This window comes from Rhinopithecus bieti, unplaced genomic scaffold (assembly GCF_001698545.2).
Source record: "Rhinopithecus bieti isolate Rb0 unplaced genomic scaffold, ASM169854v2 scaffold_66718, whole genome shotgun sequence".
Classification (NCBI taxonomy): domain Eukaryota; kingdom Metazoa; phylum Chordata; class Mammalia; order Primates; family Cercopithecidae; genus Rhinopithecus; species Rhinopithecus bieti.
The window spans coordinates 1,268,949-1,282,171 of NW_016825567.1; the positions used below are offsets into that span (position 1 = coordinate 1,268,949).

The window sequence follows — 13,223 nt, forward strand, 5'->3', positions numbered from 1 at the left end:
AAAAAAAAATAAAAAAAAAAAAAACAAGGCCTTCCTAATTAGAGTGCAGATTTTAAATATAGGAGAGATAATTTTAAGGAGAGTTCTTTCTGGTGTTCTGTAAATCAGTGATTCCAAAATCTATAGAACTTGCTACATACTATTGGTCTACAATATCCTGAATCAACCTTTCTCCCATCCCAGAATGATGAAAAACTCATCCAGTTATCCCTGATGATTAGCTGTGTGTGCAGACTACTGTCTTAAACCACCAAATTCTGTTCAAATTCCACCTGTTTCCAAAAGTCTTATCCAATATCAGCATACCCTCAATTCTGTCTCCATAAGGAAGACTTAGAGTTACAAATCTGTGTTCCCAATACACCTTGGGAGTAAGTCTTTGTAGGACTAATGACTCTGCATTGTGATTAGAAATGTTGTATCCTTCTAACTCTTTAGACATGGACTCCTTAAGATTAGTCACCCTGAGTTGGTGCTTAATAAATGTCTATTGGATGGATGGATGGATGGATGAATGGATGGATGGATGGATGAATGGATGGATGGATGGATAGATAGATGGATGGATGGATGAATTAAAATAGTTCACTGCCTATTTTGCCAGTTTTTTTTTATAGCTGACCCCATGAAAGACACAATAGATTGAGAAAAACTCATGTACAGGTATCCTAAATGAGAGAAAACACTAAGGTAAGCAACATAATTCAAAGTTTGAACTGAAGTTTGACAGATACATTTTTCTTATACATATTCTTTACCCCTAAGTTGTTGTGGCATATTTTATCACTAGGTATTTCATGAAATTGGCAAGTTTGAATTTAAAACTCATGCTTGGTATCTTTTTCCTGTTATCACCATTTCTGAGTGAGGGAATGAGGGGAGAAGCCATAGAAATCTCTGAAATGTCATAAACTATGACAAGTCAGTCATAGTCTATCAGTTGGAGAAAATAATGTTGCTGGTGAGATGCAGACCATGAAACCATCAAGAACCCACAAGCAAACCAATTTAGAGAAAAAAGCATGAAACAATTTCTTATCTCAGTTTGAGAACAACACCTTTTCCAGGAGGTTTGTTATGTAATGTAGATCTGCTTTCACTTTTTGGGGGCCGGCCAAGACTGAAAAGGGAAGTGCCAGCCCAGTGAAAGGAAGAATGTTCTTTTGATATTGCCAGCCATTACCAGATATGGGAGTGCAAAAAAAGCCAATTCTCCCAAGATTTATAGTTATGTCTAGCTTGTTGACTCAAGCAGTTTGGAAAACTTCAGAAATATAGTTCATCCAAACTAACCCAGACTCCAACTCTGTGAAGGAAAAAAAAAGGTAGAAATAATATGCACATATATACTATTAGAGACAAATTCTTTTGATTCTAAATTTACAAAGATTCAAAAAAAAAAAAAAATACTGTGACCAACATACATAGGACTTCCTAAGATGTGACAGACCATTCTGTTAAAAATAAATGTGTATGATTATTGTCCAATTACTTCTCTGGGTTTGCATGGCAAAAACTATAGTAGGCAAAGGACTAAGAAAATATTATGCTTCTAAATGACTTAGAAGGAATATTTCATCCCTAAACTCAGAGAATTCATGAAAAAGTCACACAGGACCCTTGAAATTATAATTATATATTCACCGTATTCTCAGAATTTATATTATGTCTTTCTTGTAATGGTATATAATTTTATAGGATCTCTTCACTGAGACATCAAAGTATTAGCTTAGCACCTGAAAGGACAATGAAATATTTGTTGAATAAACTGTATGTATCAGGCCCTCTCTCAGGTTCTGGCAATATGCTGTTGAATAAAGCAAACAATTTCCCTACCCTAGGTCTCTACTTAGGTTCTATGAAGAGATACAGATAATAAACAAGTAAAGAAATAAATACCAATGATAATGATGGATTGCAAAGAAAACTATCACAAGAAATGAGTAGAGGAGTGGAAAGGGGCAGAGAGTTGGGGATGCAAATAGTTATTTCAACAAGACACATACTGTCCTAGTGCATTCAGGCAGCTATAACAAAATGCCATAAACTAGATGGCTTATAATCAACAGAAATTTATTTCTCACAGTTCTGGAGACTGGGAAGTACAAAATCCAGGCACTGGAGAGGGCCTGTTTTTTCATGGATGACACTTTCTCACTGAGTCCTTACATAGTGGAAGGGGTGACCTAGCTCGTGGGGTCCATTTTATAAGGGCACTAATCCCTTCATGCTCTAATCACCTTTCCAAGGCCCCACCTCCTAAGAGTATCACCTGGGGGGTTAAGATTTTTAATGAATGAATTTGGGAGGGACACAAACATTGACCACAGCGCAGACCCAGAAACATCTATTTTGCTTTAAGATCATCAAAGTCATCAGTGACACGATTTTTTAAGATCAAATTTTGATCTTTGAAAATTCACTCAGTAATGTACATTTCACTTTCTTCTTTGTGGTAAATTTTTGAGGTATAAGAAGTCACCGTGGGGAGAGGTGGGTTGAAGAGGACATCAAAGAGTTGGCATCACTTTTATTTTACTTCTTATTTGTCCTAGTGAACATATTTGGAGAATAGATCTCATAATCATGTGCATAATTAAATAGATACGTAACAACTTTTAAAGGTTTTTGGTAATGAGCCTACAACTTCAGAGTATGAATGAGAGGACGTTCAGTGCATTCTCCTATAAAACACTGCTTTGATTTTATATCCTGACTGAGGAAACAGGTGTTTTTTGTGCCAGAATATCATGGTAACAATAAATGCTGAAGTGATGTTTTTCAGTAATCTGTGAGTGTTTGTGAGCCAGATTAAATAAATATTCCATCTACCTTTTCGCCCTGGCAGCCTAAAGAAGGCCTCCAGATGGATTTGTATGCACTGTGGTCTTTCACGGACTCTTACAGCTTAAAAGCTCGATAGGGCATTTAATTGATTCCAGTGAGTCAGTGCAACTGTCCAGATCCAAATAGTTTATGCCTTGTATTTGCAGTTAAAATAACTGTCAAATGCATCCTGTAAGGGATTTTAATATCATCATGACCTCACGGGTCATGCAAGTTAATATTAGTTCAGGTGCTATTTTATTTATTCTTTCTAAAATCATCTGCACAGATTTTTTTTTTAGATAAAAACTTTTAATACAATAAAATACCCTGTGCTTATATGATTCCTATGATATCCAGATTAGTCACCCTGATGCTGGCTTCTCAGTTTGTTAATGGTCATGTTGCAGGCAGCATAATGAATTCTTGAAAGAAATTAAAGTTTTATCTTTGAAGACCGCTCATTAAACAAACAAAATAATTTATTTCTATACATCAGAAAATATGTACACATTAAAAGAAAATAATGCCATGCAATCACAAACTCAGTTGCTCATTATCATACAAACAGTGGGGAATACTCCAAAATGGTAGCCTGTGTGAAGGTCATTAGAATCTGGTTTGGATATGCATTCTAAGATTTTTCTTACTGAAGGTGACTCATACCTGGCCTGAAGACACCCACAGATGGGCTCAGAAGAGGGAAGGTGTGTGGAGCAAGTCAAATTGCCTAAATTTTTTGGTGAAAGTGAAACTAACAAGAGACATAAGTTATCTTTAGAGAATCTAAATATGTAGATACATCTAAATATGCATTATCTCCTCACTGTGGAAGCAACTAAATAAAAGTTGAAGACCAGGTGCTAAGTAGTAGATGAATTTTAGGCCAGTGAACAATTAAAGGCAAAGCATGTTATGAATGTAAGGGACCAAGAGTGGTTCATTTAAATGGATATGGAGGTTTTAAAATATGTTTCACCCAACACAACCTTTAAATCTACTTTCAACCTCTGTTGCTTAGAAAGCTTCCAGTGTTCTCAGATCTCTCTAACTGGTAATACACAACAATTAATTATGAACACAGTTGTAAAGTCTTGTATACCCCTTATTAGAGTTTCACTAGGAGATATTCTGTGATTTAGTATGAAATCTAGGACTTCTGCCTTTTCATTTTTTGTGGTGTCATATAATGAAGATAGTGAGGATGATATTATAATAATTATTTCCAGCATAGTAAATGAGTTTACACTCATTAATATATTTCTTTATAACTCTGTCCTAGGTCATAAATACTTAAAGTACATGACAATTCAAAATACTTCTTAAAATCTGTAGTTATTTAATAGCTTAACAAATGGTTGAATTGATAAAATACATCTGCTTCTTTTTGCATAAATTATTTTAAGTATTTAGAAAGGTATGTGAGGGAGTCTGAAATAAGATATATAGAAAAGCGGCACACATCTAGAATAGTACATTATTTTTAACTCTCCTTTTTTTTCGGGGGGGGGGGGGGGTTTTCTATGCAAGTGCTTAGCTTGATGTGCTGATGTGCTCTGGGACCATCCAAAACCCTCCTCAATACCACACCTTATTCTGGCAACTGAGCTGACAATTGTTATCATCATCATCCAGTTGACCAGTTCTCTATACCACCATTTCTGCGGTCCTACCTTAAGGTTATTAATAGTTTTCCTGGCCTGGTGTGTGGGGGCTCACTCCTGGAAACCAAGCACTTTGGGAGGCAGAGGCAGGTGGATCACCTGAAGTCAGGAGTTCGAGAGCAGCCTGGCCAACATGGCAAAACCCCATCTCTATTAAAAAATACAAAAATTAGTTGGGTGCGGTGGCAGGCGCCTGTTATCCCAGCTACTCCGGAGGCTGAGGCAGGAGAATTGCTTGAACCCAAGAGGTGGAAGTTGCAGCGAGCAAAGATTGAGCCATTGCACTGTAGCCTGGGAGACAGAGTGAGAGACTGTGTCGAAAAAAAAAAAAAGAAAAGTTTTCTCTATTATAAATAGTCTGCACTCAATAACCTTGTGCTTAAACTATTCTACGTAATTGACTTTAAAATAAACCAACAAAAAATTAATATCTACTGATTTGAACCCAGAAGGTATACCTATTGAACTTGTTTTACTCCTGTAAAATGGGAAAGGAAAATGTGGAAAATATTTGCCCTCTCTTAGGCACTACCTATCCGCTTCCCTCTTTTAATTTAAATTTATTGATGGCAAGTAATATGCCTTTAAACTTTTGCATTTACTTTGGGTCGAGAATTATTCCCTTCATGATAGTCAGTAAAAGTTGGAAGTTCTAAACTGAATATGCAATAGTTTTGAATATTCAGCAAAGCAACACCTGTTTTTGTCTCCACAAACTACCGTGCATGTGAAGGATTTCACTGGCCCTCTTACACACAGCATCTGCTGCCAACAGGTGATGCATTTCTGGGGAGAGCGTCTTGCCAGAGGGATTTTCTCTTACTAACATCCTCTTTCCAGATGTGTATTCCCTGTATGTCCTGAATTATGAGGTCCTGGAAGGCAATTGCAATCACTGAGAATGACGTGTCACACCTGGAATTTACCACTCTCCCCATAACTACACAATCTCTTATACTTAAATGTCAAATCTAAGTTTATTTCTAAGGGACTTGTTTCTCTATATAGTCAAATACTAGTGCTGAATATTAGTTTAGCATAATGTTTAGCACTTTAAATATATGTAGATGTGTAAAGATCCAACTAAACTATTTTATGATCAGACAATATTGACAAAATAATGGTATTTCGAGGATAGAATTAATGTTCCTATGGCATTTCATTATTTCTCTTGATATACATATCTCTGTCTAACCTTAAATCAATTATATTTTTAATAAATAAGTAAAGTCACTAGGCGAGACTAAGAGCCCTACATAGTATATTGCATATAAAGGAAAAAAGTACTACATTTTTTAATAGTGGGCACTGCTATGCACTGTATGTATGTTTATGAATACAGATGCTCCTCATGTTATGATAAGGTTACATCCAAATAAACCCATTGTAAATTGAAAATGCAATCAATACACTTAAACTATTGAACATTGTAACGTAACCTAATATTTGTTAAACGTGCTCAGACACTTAACCACAGTTGGTCAGAATAATGTGACAAAAAGCCTGTTTTATAATAAAATGTTGAATATTTCATGTAGATTATCAAATACTATACTGAAAGTGAAAACAAAATGGTTGTATGGGTACTCAAAATATGGTTTCTACTGAATGGATATTATTTTCACACCATTATAAAGTAAAAACATTATAATTGAAGCATCGTAAGTCAGTGACCATCTATATATGTATATCTGTCCATATGCATATATATATATATGTCCACATGTGCTTTACAGTTTATTAAATCAAAACTATGTCTACAACTAAATATCTAAAGTATACTTTTAGGTTAATGTTGTAAATGTATTATTATTAACTCTCCTATTTACCAGTGTAATGCAGTTTTTTGTACTTTCCTTCTATGGTATTTTAATGTTTTTAATTTTTGTTCTGTTTTAGTTAAGCTGAAAAGACCCCTCTGTTTGGGATGATTTCAAAATTTTCATTATTTGCCTGAGAAAAGCTCACTGAAGAGTTTGATGATAATGTGTTTTAAATGCCAATTAAACTATGTCATTTAGAAACAGTTACAGTGGTATATTACTTAGGAACAAGCCTTCTCCTCAATCATATCAACAGTTACACATAATCAAATACTTAATATTTGTAATTATATCATCCTTGATTTTCTTGCAGCTGAGTTTTGGTTCCATAAAGAGTCAAAAAAAATTCAAAGTATGGGTAATTTAATGTATCGTCACAATAGATTTTAGTTACTAGCTTTAAAAGGAACTATGAAAATATATCTCTTGCATAAAGAAACCAAAGAAGGGAACAATTTAAAAGATTTCAGTAAAATCTTATTTTCTAATGATTACCAAGGTGTGTAATTGCCATTTATTTATATTTGAGCTGGAATAGTAACATAGTATAAATTGTATAAAGTAACCCAAACTTATTTATGGCATAGGTCACTAATACACACTACAAAAGTGAAGAATTTCTGAGAACAATTTTAAGGCATAGGAAAAGAGCACTACTAAAACAAAATTCAAACACCATATGTGTGTTTAATGGCATCTAATAATAATAACTAACACTAATGTCAGACACTTTTCTAAGTCCTTTAACATGTACTGACTTACTTAGGCTCCATAGCAGCCGGATAGGACATGTACTATTATTGTCTCCAGCTCTCAGATAAAGACACTGAGGCTAAGATAAATTAAATAACTTACTCTAAATAATGCAGTTAGCCAATAGAGATTTATACTCATGCTGTTTGAGGATTCAATGAGACATTTGATTTCTCAGAGAATATAGAAATTTAATCCTGGAAGTTAGTTTAGAGACTTTTCTCTCCAACTTTTCCCAAATGTATTATGTGATTAAATTCTGCGATAAAAACTTTTATAGTCTAATACATCAGAGAAAATGCAATATAATATTTCCCCCTTGACTCATGGATTTACAGTGCAAAAGGGCATAACAAAGGATGAGAAGTCTTGAAGTGATCTGTTTCAATCAGTATTTGCCAGTCATTACTGATAAGAAATCTTTATTGTATCCACCTTTCACAGTCCTTAGAATTTGTGTTCCTTAGAACACAAATTTTGAGAAAATCTAGCCCTACTACCTGGCAGATAGAAAATTAAACCCAAAAATACCTTTGTGACCATGAAATCTTACCTCCCAATCATGTACATGTCCTAACTCACCCAGCTTTTAAATCAGTATGTAGGAATAACCGTTCTGCTATTTCAAGTTTCTTCTATATTCACTCTTATTTAACCATTTCAACAAGGAAAACATCATACAGTGAGGATCCATGGATAAATTGATTGGTTATATTCTAGTTTATTTAATACAAATTACTCATAATACATATTTAATTTAATCAATGTTTAAACATTTTTGTTATTAAATATTCCATTTATCCTGAGGTATTTAACTTCTAAAAAATTAGAGAAAAAAAAAAGTAAACAAAAAACACCTAGAAAGTCTTGAGGTTCTAGAGAATCCATCTTTCAGGTGAGGACCATAGGCCATAAATATATTTCACCGTCATACCTTTCTTGCATGATATTATGGAATTAATCATATGTACTTCAACAAAATGTTATATATTTTTTTCTAACCACTGCATATTTTGTCATTTCAGTTCCTCCTAAGATATATGACATCTCAAGTGATATGACCATCAATGAAGGAACCAACGTCACTCTTACTTGTTTGGCCACTGGGAAACCAGAGCCTTCCATTTCTTGGCGACACATCTCCCCATCAGGTAAAGTAGGAAGGCATTGGTGTCGTTTGGGTTGTTCATTTTTCTCCTGTAACCTCACTTGTTCAGAACTTAACAGTCAATTTAATTTTTTCTGTTTTATTCTTGTGGTAGGGAAAATACATTTATTTATTTATTTATTTATTTATTTATTTATTTATTTATGAGACAGAGTCTTACTCTGTCACCCAGGCTGCAGCTCAGTGGTGCAATCCATTCTCACTGCAACCTCCGCCTCCCAGGTTCAAGCAATTCTCCTGCCTCAGCCTCCTGAGTAGCTGGGATTACAGGATTGCACCACCACATCTGGCTACTTTTTTTTTTTTTTTTTGTATTTTTAGTATAGATGAGGTTTACCATGTTGGCCAGGTTGGTCTCGAAATCTTGGCCTCAAGTGATCTGCCCAGCTTGGCCTCCCAGAGTGCTGGAATTACAGGCATGAGCCATCGCACCTGGCCAAAATGTATATTTTTATACTTACTCTTCATACCTAAAGGCACTGCAGTTCATAAAATTTAAATGGGTTGGGCACAGTGGCTCACTCCTGTAATCTCAGCACTTTAGGAGGCCGAGGTGGGCAGCTCATCTGAGGTCAGGAGCTCAAGACCTGCCTGGCCAACATGGCGAAACCCTGTCTCCACTAAAAACACAAAAATTAGCTGTGTGTGGTGGTGCATGCCTGTAATCCCAACTACTTGGGAGGCTGAGGCAGGAGAATCATTTGAACCTGGAAGATGGAGGTTGTAGTGAGCCAAGATTGCACCACTGCACTCCAGCCTGGACACAGAGCAAGACCCTGTCTCAAAAACAAAAAAAACAAAAAACCAAAAAACAACAGCAACAACAAAGCTAAATGAATACTTTTCAGTCAGAGTCCAGAATAGAACCTATGTCTCTTGATTCTTAGTCAAGGTTATTTTCACTTTCGTATCCTGGATAATCACCAATAAATAGACAAAAGGATCAAATGGAAATATCACAAGAGAAATGTCATCATTTAAATGTGTAAGGGATTTATTCGATCAGCATTCACATGTTGATAGGTCAGCATGAACTGCTAAAGTAATCAGGGGAGAATAAAGTCAATCAAATTATGAGTTTGCTGGGTCTGATTTCAAACTGCAGCTTTCAATCAAAGATTTTGGAGTTAGAATTAAATTTTAGTGATGAGGGATCTAAAAATCCAAGAGTTTATATAGCTTTGCGAACTCGCATAGCTAGTTGAAAGAAAATATATAAACATGTTTATAATTTCCGGTACTTTCTGCTATAGTGCACATCCTCCCACAGAGATTATAAGTCAATTTTAGGAAGTTGATCAGAGTCATTATCAAAACAGGTCTGTTTTCAAAGTCACAATGCTAACAGAATTATCAAGTTGTGTGAAATTTAACTTTGAACTACATAGCTTTTGGTGCACCCTGAAGTCAGCGTGGTATTTTTGATAAATAGGACCCCACTTCATTTCAGATGAATGAAATTAGATTTTATTAGTTTCATATTTTTTTGTGAAAATAGCTTGAGCAAGGCTGGTGCAATGAAGCTGCTTTTAATGAAATCAGAAAGGCATATTTTATATAGGTGTAGAACGAGCACAATTGAAACGTAATTTATCTGCTAATGTTTTCTTTAATATTACTTACCCTTAAGTGATTTTCAGTTTACTCATTTGTGCAATGTGTCTAATGAATCTTACCCACACCACATGCTTAGTATTGGTATTACGTGAGAAAAAAATCAATATATCTGCAATATATGTTTATATAATATGCATTATGTCCCCTACAATATATCTGAAGTATGAGTGCGCTCTTGACTGCCAACACTTAACTCTCTAGAACTGCTGAAAAAACATGAAACTGATATGTGAGTGCTAAATTCATGGCAGGACTCTCCATGGGGTATAAGTGCAGCAAATTCAGAACAAGGAGTTATATACGTGTGTTCTTAAGACAAGTTCCTTATTCATCAAATCTGCCAATCCTTGTGCACATCTCTTAGCTGTGGTTACCACCAGCTAGTTTCTTACTTTAAAAAATTGCATGAAAATAATCCTCAACTATTGTGAGACTCAAAAGTACAATAGGCATAAATGTGTTTTAAAAGTAAAACTTAATATGTAAATGTGAAGCTGATTCTTAATCATCTTTCCAGGAGTTTAAATCTGATATGGTAGTATAATTTTTGTAAGAGGGAAACACATAATCTCTATCTTCATATAATTTAAGATTAATATCATGGATTTAACTGTCCTGCTTTGCAGTGCTTGTTATTATGCACATTCTTCTTTTATAAAGTGGTTGGATACATTTTAGTTTAATTAAATAGGAATGTTGGTTAGTGAAGTTATTATAATAATGATAATGGATAACATCATGAAACTGAAAGAAGACAGATTGGGTTTATAAGTTAAACTGTGCATAGATTTGTTTTTCTGATCCTGCCATGCTGAGCAAATGAGTAAAATTAACATAAATATTAACTATTATCCAATGAATAATTAGACTTGGAAGATATTTTTATAAACACTTACAATCATTTCAAATTATAATTGATTAATGATCTACATTCAAATGCACAGCACCTAAAGGAAAAAGAAAACAACCCACAACACTGGAGTTCCTGCTTTAAGGAACATGTCCGATGATTCTATTAGCTTTTTTGACTTATTAATTTATATTTAAAAGCAAAATTCAAAATTATGAACTTCATTGATCTCTTTGTATTTTGCATAAGAAACATTAATATTTTGCATGTTCTCAGCTCTTCTTTTGCTGTATCATGAAAGAAAATGTGTCCCAAAACAACAGTTAACATGTGAACATGTTTAGTGTTAAAAGCAGATGTAAAAATAAATACATAAATAAATGAAAACATATAAATATGCCTCATGTCAATATGAGAAGTAATGACTAGTTTTTGTATGTGTCTGATTGATTTAGGGTTTTTACCAAGGCCTATGGTAATTCTTGCTGACTCACTCATGGTCAGTTCCAGTTTTAAAAATCAGTAATAAATGGTTGATCACAGGATGATAGCTCCATAGAGCTTCACCCTAATTTACAGAAAAATGAGGCTGTGTGTTCAGCCACATCACAAACATCACTGGAGCCAGCTAGAGTTGCCATTCTACTTTTTAACTCTTGAAGCTCAACTATACTTTCACCAAAAACAAAAAACCCACCTTTCCTGAGATGTTTCTGGATATGTGAGCTTCCTTACAGTTCACCTTATCAATGATTATTTCTTTTTTCTATTCTATATTTGAGAATTAAATTCAAATTTATATTTTAAAAGGTTACAGAAATCAAACAGAGAATATTCTGTATCCTTTACCCAGTTAGATTCATCGAGATTTTGTCAATTTGCTTCATCACTTCCTCTGTGGCTAGACTAAGTATATTAACATGTAGATATTTCACTGAATCAGTTGAAAGCAAGTTGCATACATCTTGGCCTTTTTTATCTCTAGATATTTTTTATCTCTAGATATTTCAGCATTCATTTCTGAAGAACAGACATTTTCTTTACATAGCCATAGTAATTTTTAATTTCAGTAAATTTAACATTGGTATCATACTTTTATTCAATTAATCATCCATATTCCAATTTGGTCAACTGATACAATAGTCTTTTTCATAGAATACTTTTTTGTCTAGTACAGAATCCAACCCAGAACTCTGTATTACATGTAGTTGACATATCAGTTTAGGCTCCTTTAATATAATTTTTCAGTCGTCATTACTGAACATTGACTTTTTTTTTTTTTTTTTTTCCAGCAATGTATATACTCCTCACCCTTCCTTGTTTTTTGGAGATGACGTCTCACTCTGTCGCCCAGGCTGGAGTGCAGTGGTGTCATCTTGGCTCCTTGTGACCTCCACCTCCTGGGTTTAAGTGATACTCCTGCCTCAGTTTCCCAACTAGCTGGGATCGCAAGTGTACGCCACCATGCCCAGCTAATTTTTGTATTCTGAGTAGAGATGGGGTTTCACCACATTGACCCCTTTTTAAATAGAATATTTCTCTTTTGTGGGTTGTCTCATATTTTCTCATGAGACTTCTAGTTATGTCGGTAGAGAAGTAAGTGAAGTTGTATCCTTCTCAGGGAATCAGATCCGGCGTCACATAATATTCATGTGTCCCTCATTTGTGATGTTAATTTCAATTAATCAGTGTGTTGTCTGCTTTCCACACCATATAGTTTATTCCTTTTTCTTCCTTATGCTACCAATAAACAGTCTGGGAGAGATTTTAAGACCGTGACATCCAAATATCTGCTCTATGTCAACTCTGCCCTTAGATTTGACATTGTTGATGATTCTTTTGCACTCAACCTTCACTCTGATGATCAAACTGATGATTTTTTCTAGATGGGGCAGTCCTTCTGCTTTTACTAGTTAGCACTTGACATTCTACTGTAGAATTCCCCTTTCTCCTATTTATTATTTGTTTGTTTATTTTGTGGCATGAACTCGTGGATTCACAATTTATTTATTTATTTATTTATTTATTTATTTATTTATTTATTTTTTATTTTTATTTTTTTGAGACGAAGTCTCACTTTTGCCCCCCAGGCTGGAGTGCAATGGCACAATTTCGGCTCACCACAACCTCCGCCTCCCAGTTTCAAATGATTCTCCTGCCTCAACCTCCCGGGTAGCTGGGATTACAGGCATGTGCCACCATGCCTGGCTAATTTTGTACTTTTAGTAGACAGAGGGTTTCTCCATGTTGGCCAGGCTGGTCTCCATCTCCTGACCTCAGGTGATCCACCCACCTTGGCCTCCCATTTTGTTTTATTATACTTTAAGTTCTGGGGTACATGTGCAGAACGTGCAATTTTGTTACATAGGTATACATATGCCATGGTGGTTTGCTGCACCCATCAACCCATATTTCCCCTAATACTATCCCTACCCTAGTCCCCAGCCCCTGACAGGCCCCAGTGTGTGATGTTCCCCTCCCTGTATCCATGTGTTCTCATTGTTCAACTCCCAATTATGATT

General features: G+C 35.0%; 1 protein-coding gene across 2 annotated transcripts in view; it reads left to right on the top strand.

Annotated features, from left to right (window-relative positions):
• NEGR1 (neuronal growth regulator 1) overlaps positions 1-13,223 on the top strand; it is a 924,209-nt gene that overhangs the window by 510,043 nt on the left and 400,943 nt on the right. For both annotated transcript variants that reach the window (XM_017863075.1, XM_017863076.1), the window contains exon 3: positions 8,092-8,217. In XM_017863075.1, coding sequence (XP_017718564.1) covers positions 8,092-8,217 — 126 coding nt within the window. The remainder of the gene's footprint in view (positions 1-8,091; positions 8,218-13,223) is intronic.